Source organism: Bufo gargarizans, chromosome 5, assembly GCF_014858855.1.
Source record: "Bufo gargarizans isolate SCDJY-AF-19 chromosome 5, ASM1485885v1, whole genome shotgun sequence".
NCBI classification, from domain to species: domain Eukaryota; kingdom Metazoa; phylum Chordata; class Amphibia; order Anura; family Bufonidae; genus Bufo; species Bufo gargarizans.
The window spans coordinates 314066022-314083463 of NC_058084.1; the positions used below are offsets into that span (position 1 = coordinate 314066022).

The following is a 17442-nucleotide window of genomic DNA, read 5'->3' on the forward strand; positions in this document are numbered from 1 at the left end:
GAGCCGAAGAGGCAGAGCTGCCTGGGCTCCAACACGGTGGACTCCGCCCTGGGCACTTGCGAGCCCTCATCAAAGTTCGTTTTTGGCAGATTTAAAAGTCCACCAAAGCGTTTAAAGGTACCGTGTTAATCGTCTGTTTTGCGGCTACAGCATAATGGCAACTGTTAAAAAGGGGTAAATCTGCTGACAGACTCCCTTTAACCACCTCCCGTCTGCCCGTTGACGATAAATGTCCGGGAGGTGGATCTCTATGTCTGAATGGAAGTTTCTGAACGTCCATTCAGAGATGGCAGCTGCACGCTAATCATGCAGCTAACGAGCGGGGGACCCGCTGTCAGTGACAGCAGGGCAACCCAGAGAGAAGACAGGGACAGTTCCCAGGTGTTCCTGCTTTCTAGATCGCTGTATACACAGCGCTCAACGAGCGCTGTGTGTACAGATCAGGAAGCGCTATCAGGAGCTGTCGGATCTTCTGCAGACCTCGATCAGCCCTGCACTGAGGCTGTACAGCCTCTCTGGGGGGTGTATTTCCCCTGTAACTGGGGCTACTGTCAGCCCCAGTTACAGGAGAAATCAATCGTGGAAAAAAAAGTGACGTTAAATGTCCCCCAGAGTTCTTGTATGACCTTATGGGGGACACAAAGTGCAAAATAAAAAAAGGTTTGACATGTAAAAAAAAATTAAAAAAGGAATAAAAAATAAAAAAATTAAAATAGAAAAAAAAATATATAAAATAGACATATTTGGTATTGCCAATTTGCTTCTGTGACTGTCGGCTCTATAAATATATTACATCACAAACAGTGCAACACCAAGTGATCAAAAAAGCGTATGTCCCAAAAAATGGTACCAATAAAACAGTACCTCATCCCGCAAAAAGTCCCTACATAAGAAAATCGCTCAAAAAATTCAAAACTATAGCTCTCAGAACATGGACACACTAAAACATCATTTTTTTTCTTTAAAAAATGCTATTATTGTGTTAAAGTTAAATAAATAGATAAAAGTATATATATATTAGGTATCGCTGCGTCCGTAACAACCAGCTCTATAGAAATATCACATGACCTAACCCCTCGGATGAACACCGTAAAAATAAAAAACTGTGCCAAAAAAGCAATTTTTGGTCACCTAACATCACATAAAGTGCAACACCAAACGATCAAAAAAGGCAAATGCCCCCCAAAATAGTACCAATCAAACTGTCACCTCATCCCACTAAAAATGAGACCCTAATTAAGACAATCGGTCAAAAAAACAAAAACTATGGAGACACTAAAACATAATTTTTTGGGTTTCAAAAATGCTATTATTGTGTAAAACTTAAAGGGAACCTGTCACCCAAAAATCGCCTATTAAGCTGTTTACAGTACCTTATAGTGCTGTATACTCGGTTCTTGATGCACTTTTTGTTTGTTTTCCCGCATGTCTGCTCATTCAGAAATCGTAGTTATATTCAGCTGCTGCCCCGTGCTGCAAGTCAGGCTTGAAGTCACGGGGGCAGCGGCCTCGGCGTCTTACATGGCCCTCTCCCCGCCCCCTGCCTCTGTTACTGACAGCCGAACTCCGAATCCGGGACCGCGCTCAACGGCCGCATGCGCAGTAAAGGGCGGCAGGAGCGCGGTCCCGGCTGCCGCGCGTACTACGCGCCGTCTTACTTTCGCCGCACTGCGCATGCGCCCGACATCCTGTATCAAACGCGCCCGCGCCCAGATGCCGGGCGCGGGCGCGTTTGATACAGGATGTCGGGCGCATGCGCAGTGCGGCGAAAGTAAGACGGCGCGTAGTACGCGCGGCAGCCGGGACCGCGCTCCTGCCGCCCTTTACTGCGCATGCGGCCGTTGAGCGCGGTCCCGGATTCGGAGTTCGGCTGTCAGTAACAGAGGCAGGGGGCGGGGAGAGGGCCATGTAAGACGCCGAGGCCGCTGCCCCCGTGACTTCAAGCCTGACTTGCAGCACGGGGCAGCAGCTGAATATAACTACGATTTCTGAATGAGCAGACATGCGGGAAAACAAACAAAAAGTGCATCAAGAACCGAGTATACAGCACTATAAGGTACTGTAAACAGCTTAATAGGCGATTTTTGGGTGACAGGTTCCCTTTAAATAAGAAAAAGTATACATATTAGGTATTGCCACGTCCGTAACGATCTGCTCTATAAAAATGTCACATGACCTAACGCCTCAGGTGAACGCTGTAAAAATAAATAAATAAAAACTGTGCTAAAATTTAAAACAACAAATTTTTTGGTTACCTTGCCCCATAAAGTGTTAAAATGAATGATCAAAAAATCATATGTATCCAAAAATGGTACCAATAAAAACATCAACTCTTCCTGCAAAAAACGAGCCCCTGCACAAGTCAATCGGCATTAAAAAAATATGGTGTTCAGAAAATGGCGACACAAAAACTGATTTTTTTTTCAAAAATACTTTATTATGTAAAACTGAAACAAACAAAGAAAGTAGACATATTTGATATCATTGCGTCCGTAACAACCTGCTCTATAAAAATAGCACATGATGTACCTTGTCAGATGAATGTTGCAAAAAAATAAAAAAATATATAAAATGCCAAAACAGGCATTTTTTGGTTACCTTGCCTCACAAAACACTTAATATAGAGCAATAAAAAAATCATATGTACCCCAAAATAGTACCAATAAAACTGGCACCTGATCCCCTAGTTTCCAAAATGGGTTCACTTTTTGGGAGATTCTACTGTAAGAGTGCATAATGGGGGCTTCAAATGGGACATGGCATCTAAAAACCAGTTCAGCAAAATCTGCCTTCCAAAAACCATATGGTGCTCCTTTTCTTCTGCGCCCTGCCACGTGCCCTTACATCAGTTTACAACCACATGTGGGGTGTTTCTGTAAACCACAGAATCAGGGTAATAAATATTGAGTTTTGTTTGGCTGTTAACCCTCGATGTATTAAAGAAAAATTTTTTATTAAAATGGGAAATCTGCAAAAAATTTGAAAATTTACATTTTGATCTCCATTTTCCTTTAATTCTTGTTGAACACCTAAAGGGTTAACAAAGTTTGTAAAATCAGTTTTAAATAACTTGAGGGGTGTAGTTTCTACAATGGGGTCATTTATGGGGGGTATCCACTATGTAAGCCCCACAAACTGATTTCAAAACTGAACTGGTCCTTAAAAAGTGTTTTTTGGCAATTTTCTTGTCCTTAAAAAGTGGGTTTTGGCAATTTTCTTAAACCTTTTAAGAATTGCTTGTAAAATTATAAGACTAACGACCTAAAAAAATAAAATTACATTTACAAAATGATGCCAACATAAAGTAGACATATAGGGAATGTTAAAGAGGTTCTGGATAGATCATCAGCATCCGATCGGCAGGGGTCTGACACCCGGGACCCCCGCCGATCAGCTGTTTGAGAAGGCAGCAGCGCCGCGGTCTTCTCACTGTTTACCGCTGGCCCAGTGACGTCACGACTAGAATCAACTGGCCTGGGCCGGGCTAAGCATCATTCAAGTGAACAGAGCTTAGCCCCGCCCAGGCCATTGATACCAGTCATGATGTCACTGGGCCTGTGGTAAACAGTGAGAAGGCTGCGGCGCTGCTGGAGCACCGCTGCCTTCTCAAACAGCTCATCAGCTGACTAGCGATATGCCCTCATTGTCTAAGATGGGATAACCCCTTTAAAAACTAACTGCGAACAGACAGAGGAGTCATGGGGGGGAGCTGTCCTGTGATTTTGTTTATAATCAGGAAACCTCCGCTCGACAGTGTGTTATTGTAAATAAGAGAGCCCTTGCCCTGCGCGATCCAGCGCAGGGCAAAGGAGAGCATCGGAGCATGAAATTCTCCAATGCCAACATCAGGGGGGGCTGCCTGGGTGAAAGTTGTTCTTGTAGACCTTGGGATAGGCTATCAATGTTTGATCAACGGGGAAATGACCATTGGGACCCCTACCAATCAGCATTATAAAGGGGCCACACAGCTCCAGAAACCACCACATCCCCTTCAGTGTTTAGACAAGGACTTGAATGGGGCAAGTTTAAATTTGGAGGCTGAAAACTCACCCTAACCATGCCTTGCTCAAACAGGTTTTACTGGGTTATCTCAGTAAGGCGACCCCTGTCTATTAGAGCATAAAACTGTCACAAAGGAGGTCCCTTGCTCGGGACCCCTTTGTGACAGGTTGATCCAGAAGTGACCTCCCCAATGAGAACAGCTGATCAACAATAGTTAGAGAAGCGGATTGGTGCACCAGTTTACATTCAAAAAGTGGTTATCTTTAGGAAAAACCTCTTTAATGGGGAAAATGACAATCCAGACCTTTCTAGTATCTGCTGTGCCTTCTTGGTGATGACTGCTCTGATGTAGTACTTCTGATCAGAAATATTGATGACAGCTTCTGGATACTGACAATCTGGCATCCTCAGAAACTAAAAGAAATGACAATGAAATATAACAAATTAATAAAGGGATGTTTGCAATAAATAGATCAGTAACGTTTTACATGTGCTAATATATAAATGTTAAAGGGAACCTGTCACCTCCAAAAGTGATATAAAACTGCCAGCATTACCTTATAGCAGCCCCCAGTCCGTTATTGATCATGTGTGTGAGCCAGAAATTCAATAATCCATACTTGAGAAAAACACTTTTTTTAATCTCCATGAGCGCTCTGTTTCCTGTGAGCTTGAAGTCAAGGGAGTAGCGGCCTCCTTGCTGCAAATCAAGCAAAGCCCGCCTCTTACCTGTCCCCTCTTGACTGTGATTGACATGTTTTCTATTCCTTAGGATCGCGCAAATCTGGCGCCTGTGCGGTGCGCCCCTTGTGACTGCACGATCCCGCCTCGGGCTCCAGCAGTCAGCCGAACATAATTTTCTCACTGCGCATGCACCGGCAAGAATCAGCGTGCGCGCTCGCGCGGGCAAAGTATATTCACAGCACGAGCGTGATCACTGGCTTGAGTTCTCCTGCAGCCAGTGATAACGTTTGCGCTGTAAATATACCTATAAATCTAACCAGCACATGCACAGTGAGAAAATTATGCCCATCTGACTGCGGGAGCCTGAGACGGGATCATGCAGTCACAAGGGGCGCACCACGCAGGCGCCAGACTTGCGCCATCCCAAGGAATAGAAAATATGTCAATCACAGTCAAGAGGGGACGGGTAAGAGGCGGGTTTTGCTTGATTTGCAGCAAGGAGGCCGCTACTCCCTTGACTTCAAGCTCACAGGAAACAGAGCGCTCATGGAGATAAAAAAAAAAAGTGTTTTTTCTCAAGTATGGATTATTGAATTTCTGGCTCAAATACATGATCAATAACAGACTGGGGGCTGCTATAAGGTAATGCTGGCAGTTTTATATACTAAATTGTAAAATAGTTTTAATTACAATTACTGAACAACCCCTTTATTAAACCTCCCAATGACCACAAAAATCTGAAAAAAAATTCTATATATATTAGTAAAACAATGCTAGGACTTACTGTATCATGCTACATATGATTCCATTGGACACAGCACCATGGAGGAGAGTCAAGTAATGACACACACTTTATAAAACATGTGGTCGTGTCTACAGACTGAGGTGGTTTTTCAAAACTGGGCCACTGGACATATACAAACCATAATGTGATTGCAATACTGTAGTCTTAGGCTACTTTCACACTCGCGTTTTGGGCGGATCCGTCATGGATTTGCAAAAACGGATCCGTAACAATAATTCAACTGCATGCATCTGTCATGAACGGATCGGTTTGTATTATCTGTAACATAGCCAAGACGGATCTGTCATGAACTCCATTGAAAGTCACTGGGAGACGGATCCATTTTCTATTGTGCAAGATTGTGTCAGTGAAAATGGATCAGTTTGGCTCAGTTTCATCAAGCGGACAGCAAAACGCTGCAGAGCGGAATGGAGACTGATCAGAGACAAACTGATGCATTCTGAGCGGATCCTTATCCATTCAGAATGCATTAGGGCAAAACTGATCCGTTTTGGACTACTTCTGAGAGCCCATGACTGATCTCACAAATGGAAACGCTAGTGTGAAAGTGGCCTTAAATGGAGGAGGTCTGGTTCTCTTAAAAAAGTGGCGTTCTGAGGTTTCGCTGTATAAATTACAAATAATTTTTGGGCATTAACAGCACAAAGTGTGACATGTTGCGTAATGGATTTGGAAAGTCTTTTATCTTGTGGCCTTGTGCTAAAGTAAAAAAAAAAAAATAAGTTTTACCTAATCTCCACTGAATACCCTATAATGAGAAAGTGAAAACAGTGACTTTTATCAATTTTAGCAAATTTTTTTAGACAAAAAAAATAAAATTTAGCATGGACCCTAGTATTCAGACCCTTGGCAATGACACTTAAAAATGTAGCTCTGGGGGCCTCCCATTTCTCTTGATCTTCTTTGAGATGTTTTTACACCTATATTGGAGTCCACCTGTGGTAAATTCAGCTGATTGGACCCGAGTAGCAAAAATGCATACCTTTCTAAATAAGATCTCACAGCTGAGAACTGACCAAGCCATGAGGAGGAAAGAACTGACTGTAGAGCTCAGAGACAGGATTGTATGGAGGGACAGTTCTAGACAAAGATACAACAATTTCTGCTGCACTAAAAGTTCCCAAGAGCACAGTGGCCTCCATAATTCTTAAATTAAAGACAATTGGAACAACCAAGACTCTTCCTAGAGCTGTCCGCCTCACCAAACTAAGTAATCAGAGAAGAAAGGCCTTGGTAACAAAGATGATCAAGATCCCAATGGTCACTCTGGCTGAGCTCCAAAGATCCTGTGTGGAGATGGAAGAAACTTCCAGAAGGTCAACCATCATAGCAGCACTCTACCAATATGGACTTTATGGCAGAGTGGTCAGAAAGAAGCCTCTCCTCAGTAAAAGACACATTAAAGCCCACCTGCAGTTTGCCTAAAAACGCACCGAATGGACCCTCAGACTGTGAGAAACAAGATTCTCTGGTCTGAAGAAACCAAGATTGAACCTTTTGTACGCAATTATAATCATCATGTCTGGAGGAAACCAGGTACTGCTCATCACCTGCCCAATACCATCTATACAGTGAAGCAAGGTGGTGGCAGCAGCATGCTGTGGGAATGTTTTTCAGTGGCTGGGACAAAGAGACTGGCCGGGGAGAGGGAACGTTAAATGGAGCAAAGTAAAGAGATATTCTTAATGAAAACCTGCTCTGGATCTCAGACTGGGCTGAAGATTTACCTTCCAAGAAGACAATGACCCTAAGCACACAGCCAAGACAACACAGGAGTGGCTTAGGGACAACTCTGTGAATGTCCTTGAGTGGCCCAGCCAGAGCCCTGACTTGAACCTAATTGAACATCTATGGAGAGACCTGAAAATGACTGTCCACTGACGGTCCCCATCTAACCCACCAGAAGTTGAGAGGATGTGCAGAAGACAATGGCAGAAAATCCCCAAATCGAGATGTGCAAAACTTGTGGCATCATACCCAAGAAGACTGTGGAGGCTCTAGTTGCTGCCAAAGGTGCTTCAACTAAGGCCCCATGCACACGGCCGTTGTTCACGGCCGTGTGCGGGCCGTGGAACCGCGGCCTGGATCCCTCCTGAATCAAGCCAGCAGAGGAGGCAATATGGACAATCACAATACATTAGTAAGTGGCTTGTATTAACTTTCTCTACATGATAAATGCCATTTGCTGAAGTGAGACAACCCCTTTAAGTTTTTGCAAACAATGCAACAATCTCAACTGTCTGAATATGCTTAACAGGGTTGTTCAGCCTTTACTAAGTGATGGGCTAGTGTCAAGATAAGGCTACTTTCACACCTGCGTTAGGTGCGGATCCATCTGGTACCTATAATGCAAAACGCTTGTATCCGTTCAGAACGGATCCGTTTGCATTATTCTTTTTTTTTAAAAGTCTAAGTCAAAACGGATCCGTCCTGACTTACATTGAAAGTCAATGGGGGACGGATCCGTTTTCAACTGCACCATATTGTGTCAGTGAAAACGGATCCGTCCCCATTGACTTACATTGTAAGTCAGGACGGATCCGTTTGGCTCTGCATCACCATGGAGGCTGAACGGATCCAAACTGATGCATTCTGAACAGATCCTTATCCATTCAGAATGCATTGGGGCTGAACTGATCCGTTTTGAACCGTTTGTTAGAGCCCTGAACCACTAGCTGATCCTCGGGGGTGCGATAACCCTGACCCGCGCCATATGCGATAGGCCTTCACTTAATAAAGACTGGAAAACCCCTTTATCTGAAGAAGTGAACATGTTACTTGGGATATTCCATAGTGATAACTGCCAACTAAAAAATCTTTGTCTAATGTCTATTCAGATGCAGCCTTGAAGGCCTTGACCATGAAATCATATCCAATCATACCCAACGTACCTCGACCACCTGACCAGGGACAGGTTTTTGCCTAGCAGCAGCACTGTCATATCTAGCAAGGTAGTCAATGATCCAGGGGTAGCCAATATAAGAATGATATCCAGCCATATTTGCTGTTCAATGACCTATATAGGAAGAAACACACACAAGAAAAAAAAAAAATTAACAGCTGTAACAGGAAATAACATTCAATAATTATTTAGGGGAGCAAGGCATGGTGGGAATTGTAGTTTTATAACAGCTGGAGAGCCGCAGGTTGGCCATCCCTGTTATAGCGTTATAGTGTGTATATCCGTTTCTCAAAAGAAAAAACATTCTTGCCTGACAAAATGTAGACCACCGATCTACTGAAGTGAATGTGTCCGCTCCAACGGCAAGCAGGTAAACAGTGAAGAGAACACAGCGCCGCTAGCATCTCAAATAGCTGATTGGCGAAGGTGTCCGGAGTTGGACCCACGCGCCGATCTGATATTGACCTATCCTGAGAAAACCTGCCAACCCCTTTAAAGGGGTTATCCGACCCCTGAAATGCCCCCCATATGCCCAGGCCCTTCACACACACATCCCTATGTCCGTTCCGGAGTTCTTATTCTTGTCTGTTTTGTGGACAAAAATAGGCATAGTTACAATGGGCCCACAAAAAAATAGATGCAACATGGACGTCATCCTTTTTTGCGGACCGCAAAATACATACGGTCATGGAAATGCAACCTTAATCTTGTGCTTGCTCCCTAGCACTGCCTGGCCAGCCTAGTATATGCAGCAAGCCAAGTGACCAAGTGCTTGTACCATGTGGAATTCTACTTCTATAAGACTGGGCATTGGGCGCTGCCAGGGTCCCTGCTGCCCGTAACACACCTTGTCGTTGGGAAGGTTTGTGTTCTATCAGGACAGAGACATAAGGACACACAGACCTCTGCTGTCCGCGGCCCAGCTGCTGCTTCTCTCAGGCTCAGTCATTCACTAGAGCAGCTGTTGTGAAACTACAATTCCTAGCATGCTCCATTCATTTCTACAAGAGTTCTGAGAAGAGCAGAGCAAGTATGCATGCTGGGAGTTGTAGTTTCACAACACCTGGAGTTGCCAACTCCTGTGACTGCCTGAATGGGACGATGCAAGGTATTCACTTAGGGCTCATGCACACGACCGTATGGCTTTTTCATCGTCTTGCGGTCCGTTTTTTATGGATCCGTTGTTCTGTTTTTTGTTTCCGTTGTGTTTCGGTTTCCTTTCTGTTTTTCAGATCCGTTTTTCCGTATGCCATATACAGTAATTACATAGAAAAAAAATGTGCTGGGCATAACATTTTCAATAGATGGTTCTGCAAAAAGGGAACGTATACCAAAGACATACGATGCATTTCCGTATGTGTTCCGTTTTTTTGCGGATCTATTGACTTGAATGGAGCAAAGCACCGTGATTTGCGGACAAGAATAGGACATGTTCTATCTTTTCACGATACGGAAATACTGAAACGGAATGCACACGGAGACACTTTAGTTTTTTTTGCTGAACCATTAAAATGAATGGTTCAGTATATTTACTTTAGGGATGAGCGAATCGACTTCGGTTGAAACATCCGAAGTCGATTCGCATAAAACTTTGTTTCAATACTGTACGGAGCGAGCGCAGTATTAGAATGTATTGGCTCCGATGTACCACTTGGAACCGAACCAGAGTACGGGAAATGTTTTTTTACAGTATAAATCAATTTCTAAATTCATTATGCAAAGTCTTGCGAGACTTTGCGAAATAATAACTTCAGCTCATCGGAGCCAATACATTCTAATACTGTACGGAGCGCTCGCTCCGTACAGTATTGAAACTAAGTTTTATGGGAATCAATGTTTCATCCGAAGTCGATTCGCCCAAGTGTCTTATGTAGGGGCTCATTTTTTAAGGGATGAGGTGACTGTTTGGTACCATTTTGGGGTATATACGAGGCGAGGTGACCCAAAAATGGCTGTTTTGGCACGTTTTTAGTTTTTTTTGCGGGGTTCACCTGACTGGGTGGATCACTTTATATTTTTATAGAGTCGGCCATTACGGATGTGGCGATACGTAATATGTCTGTTTTTCTTATTATTTTTCCTATTTGTTCACAATTTTATATATCTTTGTTTTGGGAAAGTTTTATTTTTTATTATGCAAAACACTTTTTTTCTTTTAAAAAATTATTTTACTGTGTAAAACTTAACAAAAATAAGAAAATAGACATATCGCTGCATCCATAACGACCTGCTCTATAAATATATCACATTATCTACCCCTTCAGATGAATGCTATAAAACAATAAAATAAAAACAGTGCCAAAACAGCTATTTCTGGGTTACCTTGCCCCAGAAAAGTGTAATATTGTACGATAAAAAAAAAATAGTACAAATAAAAAAATCTACTTTTCCCATAAAAAATGTGCCTCTGGACAAGACAATCGGCAGAAGAAAAAAAATTGCTTGAAAAAAATGGAGACACAAGGCGTATTTGGTATCGTCATGTCCGTTGCCTTATAAAAACTGCACCAGAACAGCCATTTTTTGGTTACCTTGCCTCATAAAAAGCGTAATATTGAGAGATAAAAAAATCATATGTACCCCCAATTTGGTACCAATAAAACCTGTGGCTTCCAAAATGGGGTCACTTTTGTAGAGTTTCTATTCTAGGGGTGCATCCGGGGGGCTTCAAATGCAACAATGCAACATTCCGTGTGCCCATACAGCAGTTTACCACCACATGTGGGGTGTTTCTGTAAACTGCAGAATCAGGGTAATAGATACTGAGGTTTGTATGGCTGTTAACCCTTGCTGTGTTACAGGAAAAAATTGAGTAACATGGAAAATCTGCAAAAAAAATTGAAATTTTGAAATTCCACCTCCATTTTCCTTTAATTCTTGTGGAACACCTAAAGGGTTAACAAAGTTTGTAAAATCAGTTTTGAATACCTTGAGGGGTGTCGTTTGTAAAATGGTGTCATTTTTCGGTGGTTTCTATTATGTAAGCCTCACAAAGTGACTTCAGGCCTGAACTGGTCCTTTAAAAAGTGGGTTTTATAAATTTTCTTAAAGGGTTTCTACCACCAGAAATACTGTTATGTAGCTGACTGACATTAGCGATGCGCCGATGTCAGCACTACATAACGGTATGTTTTTTACCTTTCTCCCGGCAGCCGTTTTTGTAAAAAAAAAAAATGCACTTTTATTATATGCTAATGATCCTCTAGGTGCTATGTGGGAGTAAAATCAGCACCTAGAGGCTCCGTCTACTCACGCTTTATCCCGCCCAGGTGCCCTGTTCTGCCCACCCCGATCCTCTTGATTGATGCCACGGTCCACCGCATCGTTGACGAAATCCCGCGCCTGCGCCGTTCACTTCTGTCTTCGCCGACTACGTCACAGTCAGGAGAACGGCCTTCACTCACTGCGCCTGCGCCAAAGACAGAAGTGAACGGCGCAGGAGCAGGATTTTGTCAACAATGCAGTGGACCGTGGCATCAATCAAGAGGAGCGGGTGGGCAGAACAGGGGACCTGGGCGGGATAAAGGGTGAGTAGACTGAGCCTCTAGGTGCTGATTTTACGCCCACATAGCACCTAGAGGCTCATTAGCATATTATAAAAGTGCTTATTTTACCAAAACGGCTGCAGGGACAAATGTTAGAAACATACTGTTATATAGTGCTGACATTAGCGCATCTCTACTGTCAGTCAGCTACATAACAGTATTTCTGGTGGTAGAAACCCTTTAAAAGATTTAAGAATTAAAGGGGTTGTCCCACTTCATTAAATAGGTTTTATCTAATTTATTTACCCCCACAGAACATATCTTCCTATCTATGTCATAATCAAAAAGCTACCTTTCTTACAAAAAATCCTGTTATGCGATCCCTTTGTTGATTTCGGTATCCCATGGATACGGCTTCTTTCGTCCGGCCGCATCGCTGTGCCGCGCCTGCGCACAACAGCTGAACAAGTACTCGGGCCGCCTCTCCATTCCTACAAGTACGCGCACGTCCGCGCATGCGCAAATACAGGAGGCGGGTGCCGGAATCAAATAGCCGGCACCCGACCTCTATGACAGGGAGCGGGACCTTAGGGGTTAACTGCCGCTGATCGCAGCCCTCTATCATAGAGGTCGGGTGCCGGCTATTTCACTCCGGCACCCACCTCCTGCGTTTGTATTAACATTGGTGGCGCAGTGCACCCCCCCCCCAGTATAATATACATTGAGTGCGCCCCCCCAAGTATAATATACATTGAGTGCGGCCACCCCCCCCCCAGTATAATATACATTGAGTGCGGCCACCCCCCCCCCCCAGTATAATATACATTGAGTGCGCCCCCCCCAGTATAATATACATTGAGTGCGGCCACCCCCCCCAGTATAATATACATTGAGTGCGGCCACCCCCCCCAGTATAATATACATTGAGTGCGGCCACCCCCCCCCAGTATAATATACATTGAGTGCGGCCACCCCCCCCCAGTATAATATACATTGAGTGCGGCCACCCCCCCCCAGTATAATATACATTGAGTGCGGCCACCCCCCCCCCCAGTATAATATACATTGAGTGCGGCCACCCCCCCAGTATAATATACATTGAGTGCGGCCCCCTCCCAGTATAATAAACATTGGTGGCACAGTGGGAAGTGCCAATGAGGGTTAAAAAAATAAATAAAAAATTAACTCACCTCCACCAATTGATCGCGCAGCTGCCGGTCTCCTGTTCTTTCTTTAGGACCTGTGAAAGGACCTGTGGTGACATCACTGTGGTCATCACATGGTACATCATATGATCCATCACCATGGTAATGGACCATGTGATTAGCTCAGTGACGTCACCACAGGTCCTGAAGCAAGAACAGGAGACCGGCAGCTGCGCGATCAATTGGTGGAGGTGAGTTAATTTTTTATTTATTTTTTTAGCCCTCATTGGCACTTCCCACTGCGCCACCAATGTTTATTATACTGGGAGGGGGCCGCACTCAATGTATATTATACTGGGGGGGGCGGCCGCACTCAATGTATATTATACTGGGGGGGGTGGCCGCACTCAATGTATATTATACTGGGGGGGGGGGGTGGCCGCACTCAATGTATATTATACTGGGGGGGGTGGCCGCACTCAATGTATATTATACTGGGGGGGGGTGGCCGCACTCAATGTATATTATACTGGGGGGGGGTGGCCGCACTCAATGTATATTATACTGGGGGGGGGTGGCCGCACTCAATGTATATTATACTGGCGGGGGGGTGGCCGCACTCAATGTATATTATACTGGGGGGGGTGGCCGCACTCAATGTATATTATACTGGGGGGGGGTGGCCGCACTCAATGTATATTATACTGGGGGGGGTGGCCACATTCAATGTATATTATACTGGGGGGGGGGGCTGGCCGCACTCAATGTATATTATACTGGGGGGGCGCACTCAATGTATATTATACTGGGGGTGCGCACTCAATGTATATTATACTGGGGGGGGCGCACTCAATGTATATTATACTGGGGGGGCGCACTCAATGTATATTATACTGGGGGGGCGCACTCAATGTATATTATACTGGGCGTGGCCGCACTCAATGTATATTATACTGGGGGGGGTGGCCGCACTCAATGTATATTATACTGGGGGGGGGGTGGCCGCACTCAATGTATATTATACTGGGGGGGGGTGGCCGCACTCAATGTATATTATACTGGGGGGGTGCCGCACTCAATGTATATTATACTGGGGGGGGTGGCCGCACTCAATGTATATTATACTGGGGGGGGGTGGCCGCACTCAATGTATATTATACTGGGGGGGGGTGGCCGCACTCAATGTATATTATACTGGGGGGGGGTGGCCGCACTCAATGTATATTATACTGGGGGGGGGTGGCCGCACTCAATGTATATTATACTGGGGGGGGTGGCCGCACTCAATGTATATTATACTGGGGGGGGTGGCCGCACTCAATGTATATTATACTGGGGGGGGGTGGCCGCACTCAATGTATATTATACTGGGGGGGGGGTGGCCGCACTCAATGTATATTATACTGGGGGGGAGGGTGGCTGCACTCAATGTATATTATACTGGGGGGGGGGGCGGGACCTCACATACATTGTCGGCTCCATGTGGATGACTCATCCACATGAACGAGCACGCAAGGACTGAGCTCTCAGGGTGAGTCATGAGGAGGCGTGGCCAGTCTTCACTCAACGACAGGAGCCAAACCAGGAAGTTATCAGGACATCTACTGCTGGTAAGATTAAAAAAGCAAAGTGGGACAACCCCTTTAAGGCTACTTTCACACTTGCGTTAGGAGCGGATCCGTCTGGTATCTGCACAGACGGATCCGCTCCTATAATGCAAACGCTTGCATCCGTTCAGAACGGATCCGTTTGCATAACTGTTTATTTCAGATCTGATTTTTCACTTCGGAAAACTCAGATCCGACAGTATATTCTAAACACAGAAGCGTTCCCATGGTGATGGGGACGCTTCATGTTAGAATATACTGAGAACTGTGTACACGACTGCCCCCTGCTGCCTGGCAGATGCTGCCAGGCAGCAGGGGGCAGACCCCCCCCCCCTCCTGTATTTAACTTATTGGTGGCCAGTGCGGCCCCCCCTCCCTCCCCAGTATTAAATATGACCAGTGCGGCCTCCCCCTCCCTCCCTCCCCAGTATTAAATATGACCAGTGCGGCCCCCTCCCTCTATATTTATTGGTGGCCGGGCCAGTGCGGATTCCAAGTATTGTGAGCAGTGCGGCCTCCCCCCCTAATTAAAATCACCCCCCCCCCCCATCATTGGTGGCAGCGGAGAGTACCGATCGGAGTCCCAGTTTAAATAGCTGGGGCTCCGATCGGTTACCATGGCAACCAAGACGCTATTGCAGTCTTGGCTGCCATGGTTACTTGGCAATAAATACAAGCATTATACTTACCTGAAGAGCTGCGATGTCTGACCGGCCGGGAGCTCCTCCTACTGGTAAGTGAAAGGTCTGTGCGGCGCATTGCCTATAGCACAGACCTGTCACTTACCAGTAGGAGGAGCGCCCGGCCGGTCAGACATCGCAGCTCTTCAGGTAAGTATAATGCTTGTATTTATTGCTAAGTAACCATGGCAGCCAAGACTGCAATAGCGTCTTGGTTGCCATGGTAACCGATCGGAGCCCCAGCGATTTAAACTGGGACTCCGATCGGTACTCTCCGCTGCCACCAATGATGGGGGGGGGGGGGGATTTTAATTAGGGGGGGAGAGGGGAGGCCGCACTGCTCACAATACTTGGAATCCGCACTGGCCCGGCCACCAATAAATATAGAGGGAGGGGGCCGCACTGGTAATATTTAATACTGGGGAGGGAGGGAGGGGGAGGCTGCCGCACTGGTAATATTTAATACTGGGGAGGGAGGGGGAGGCCGCACTGGTCATATTTAATACTGGGGAGGGAGGGAGGGGGAGGCCGCCGCACTGGTAATATTTAATACTGGGGAGGGAGGGGGGCCCGCACTGGCCACCAATAAGTTAATTACAGGAGGAGGGGGGGTCTGTACACAGTTCTCAGTATATTCTAACATGAAGCGTCCCCATCACCATGGGAACGCCTCTGTGTTAGAATATACTGTCGGATCTGAGGTTTACGATGTAACTCAAATCCGATGGTATATTCTAACATAGAGGCGTTCCCATGGTGATGGGGACGCTTCAAGTTAAAATATACCATCGGATCGGAGAAAACTCCGATCTGATGGGGACTCCTGACTTTGCATTGAAAGTCAATGGGGGACGGATCCGTTTGAAATTGCACCATATTGTGTCAACGTCAAACGGATCCGTCCCCATTGACTTGCATTGTAAGTCTGGACGGATCCGTTTGGCTCCGCACGGCCAGGCGGACACGAAAACGCTGCAAGCAGCGTTCAGGTGTCCGCCTGCTGAGCGGAGCGGAGGCCAAACGGTGCCAAACTGATGCATTCTGAGCGGATCCGCATCCACTCAGAATGCATTGGGGCTGTACGGATCCGTTCGGGGCCGCTTGTGAGAGCCTTCAAACGGAACTCACAAGCGGAGCCCCGAACGCTAGTGTGAAAGTAGCCTAAGCCTTCTAAAAAAAAAAAAAAAAATGTAATTTACAAATTATGCCAACATAAAGTAGACATATGGGGAGTGTAAAGTAATAACTATTATATGAGGTATCACTTTCTGTCTTAAAAACAGAGAAATTTAAATTTTGAAAATGGCGAATTTTCAATTTCTTTAAAATAAAGGTAAAATATATTGACTTAAATTTACCACTATGATGAAGTACAATGTGTGACGAGACACCAATCTCAGAATGGCTTGGATAAGTTATTACCACATAAAGTGACTGGGATTTGAGGTGAAAAGTGGCTCAGTAGTGAAGGGGTTAAGTACATTTTCTCTTACTCACTGTAAACAAATGTTTTTAATTGGTTTCACAAAACAAACCAGTGTGACAAATCAGGGCAAAGTGGGCTCCTGCATAGGGCTGCATGCTTCCGGGGCAGTGCTGGGTACGGCGGATGTACGGTATTTTTCCTGGCTTTGGGGCTGTTTCTCCATAAAAGCTCATTCTACATGTTTATACATGAGGTCTTTGTACAATTTCAACTATATTTTATTTGAAAAATGTTTTTTTTTAAGTGTGTTTTTTATTGGGAAAGGTGGCAGCCCTATTGTGATGTCATTTACAAAATCCAGGCTGCTGTACACCACTGGCACCTCCAGGGACTACTACGACATGCTGTCTCTTAGGCCTCATACACACAAACGTATTTTCTTTCCGTGTCCGTTTTTTAAGCACAGTATAGGGAACTGTTCATTTCAATGGGTCCGCAAAAAAACCTTAAAGGGATTCTGTCACCAGTTTTTGACCCCCACATTCAAAAATATGGTTATGTGCATAGAGCTCTTGTGATTCCTAATGTGGTCTTATAAGCTAAATCTGTAGGCTCATTTAGTGTAAAAAACGTTTTATCTAACCTGTCAGTCATCTTGGTAAGGTGCCCAGGGGGATGCTCATGTCTTCCCGATGACGGCAGCATT

At 45.2% G+C, this 17442-nt stretch overlaps 1 protein-coding gene across 2 annotated transcripts in view; it reads right to left on the minus strand.

The window, feature by feature from the left end:
* ACD (ACD shelterin complex subunit and telomerase recruitment factor) overlaps positions 1-17442 on the minus strand; it is a 72228-nt gene that overhangs the window by 53796 nt on the left and 990 nt on the right. Inside the window, exons 2-3 of one of the 2 annotated variants that reach the window (XM_044293735.1) lie at positions 8383-8507; positions 4307-4416 (exon numbers count right to left, since the gene is read on the minus strand). In XM_044293735.1, coding sequence (XP_044149670.1) covers positions 4307-4416; positions 8383-8490 — 218 coding nt within the window. In that variant the 5' untranslated portion in view covers positions 8491-8507. Of the gene's footprint in view, positions 1-4306; positions 4417-8382; positions 8508-17442 lie in introns of those variants that run through there. The other variant, XM_044293736.1, reaches the window with a different exon arrangement.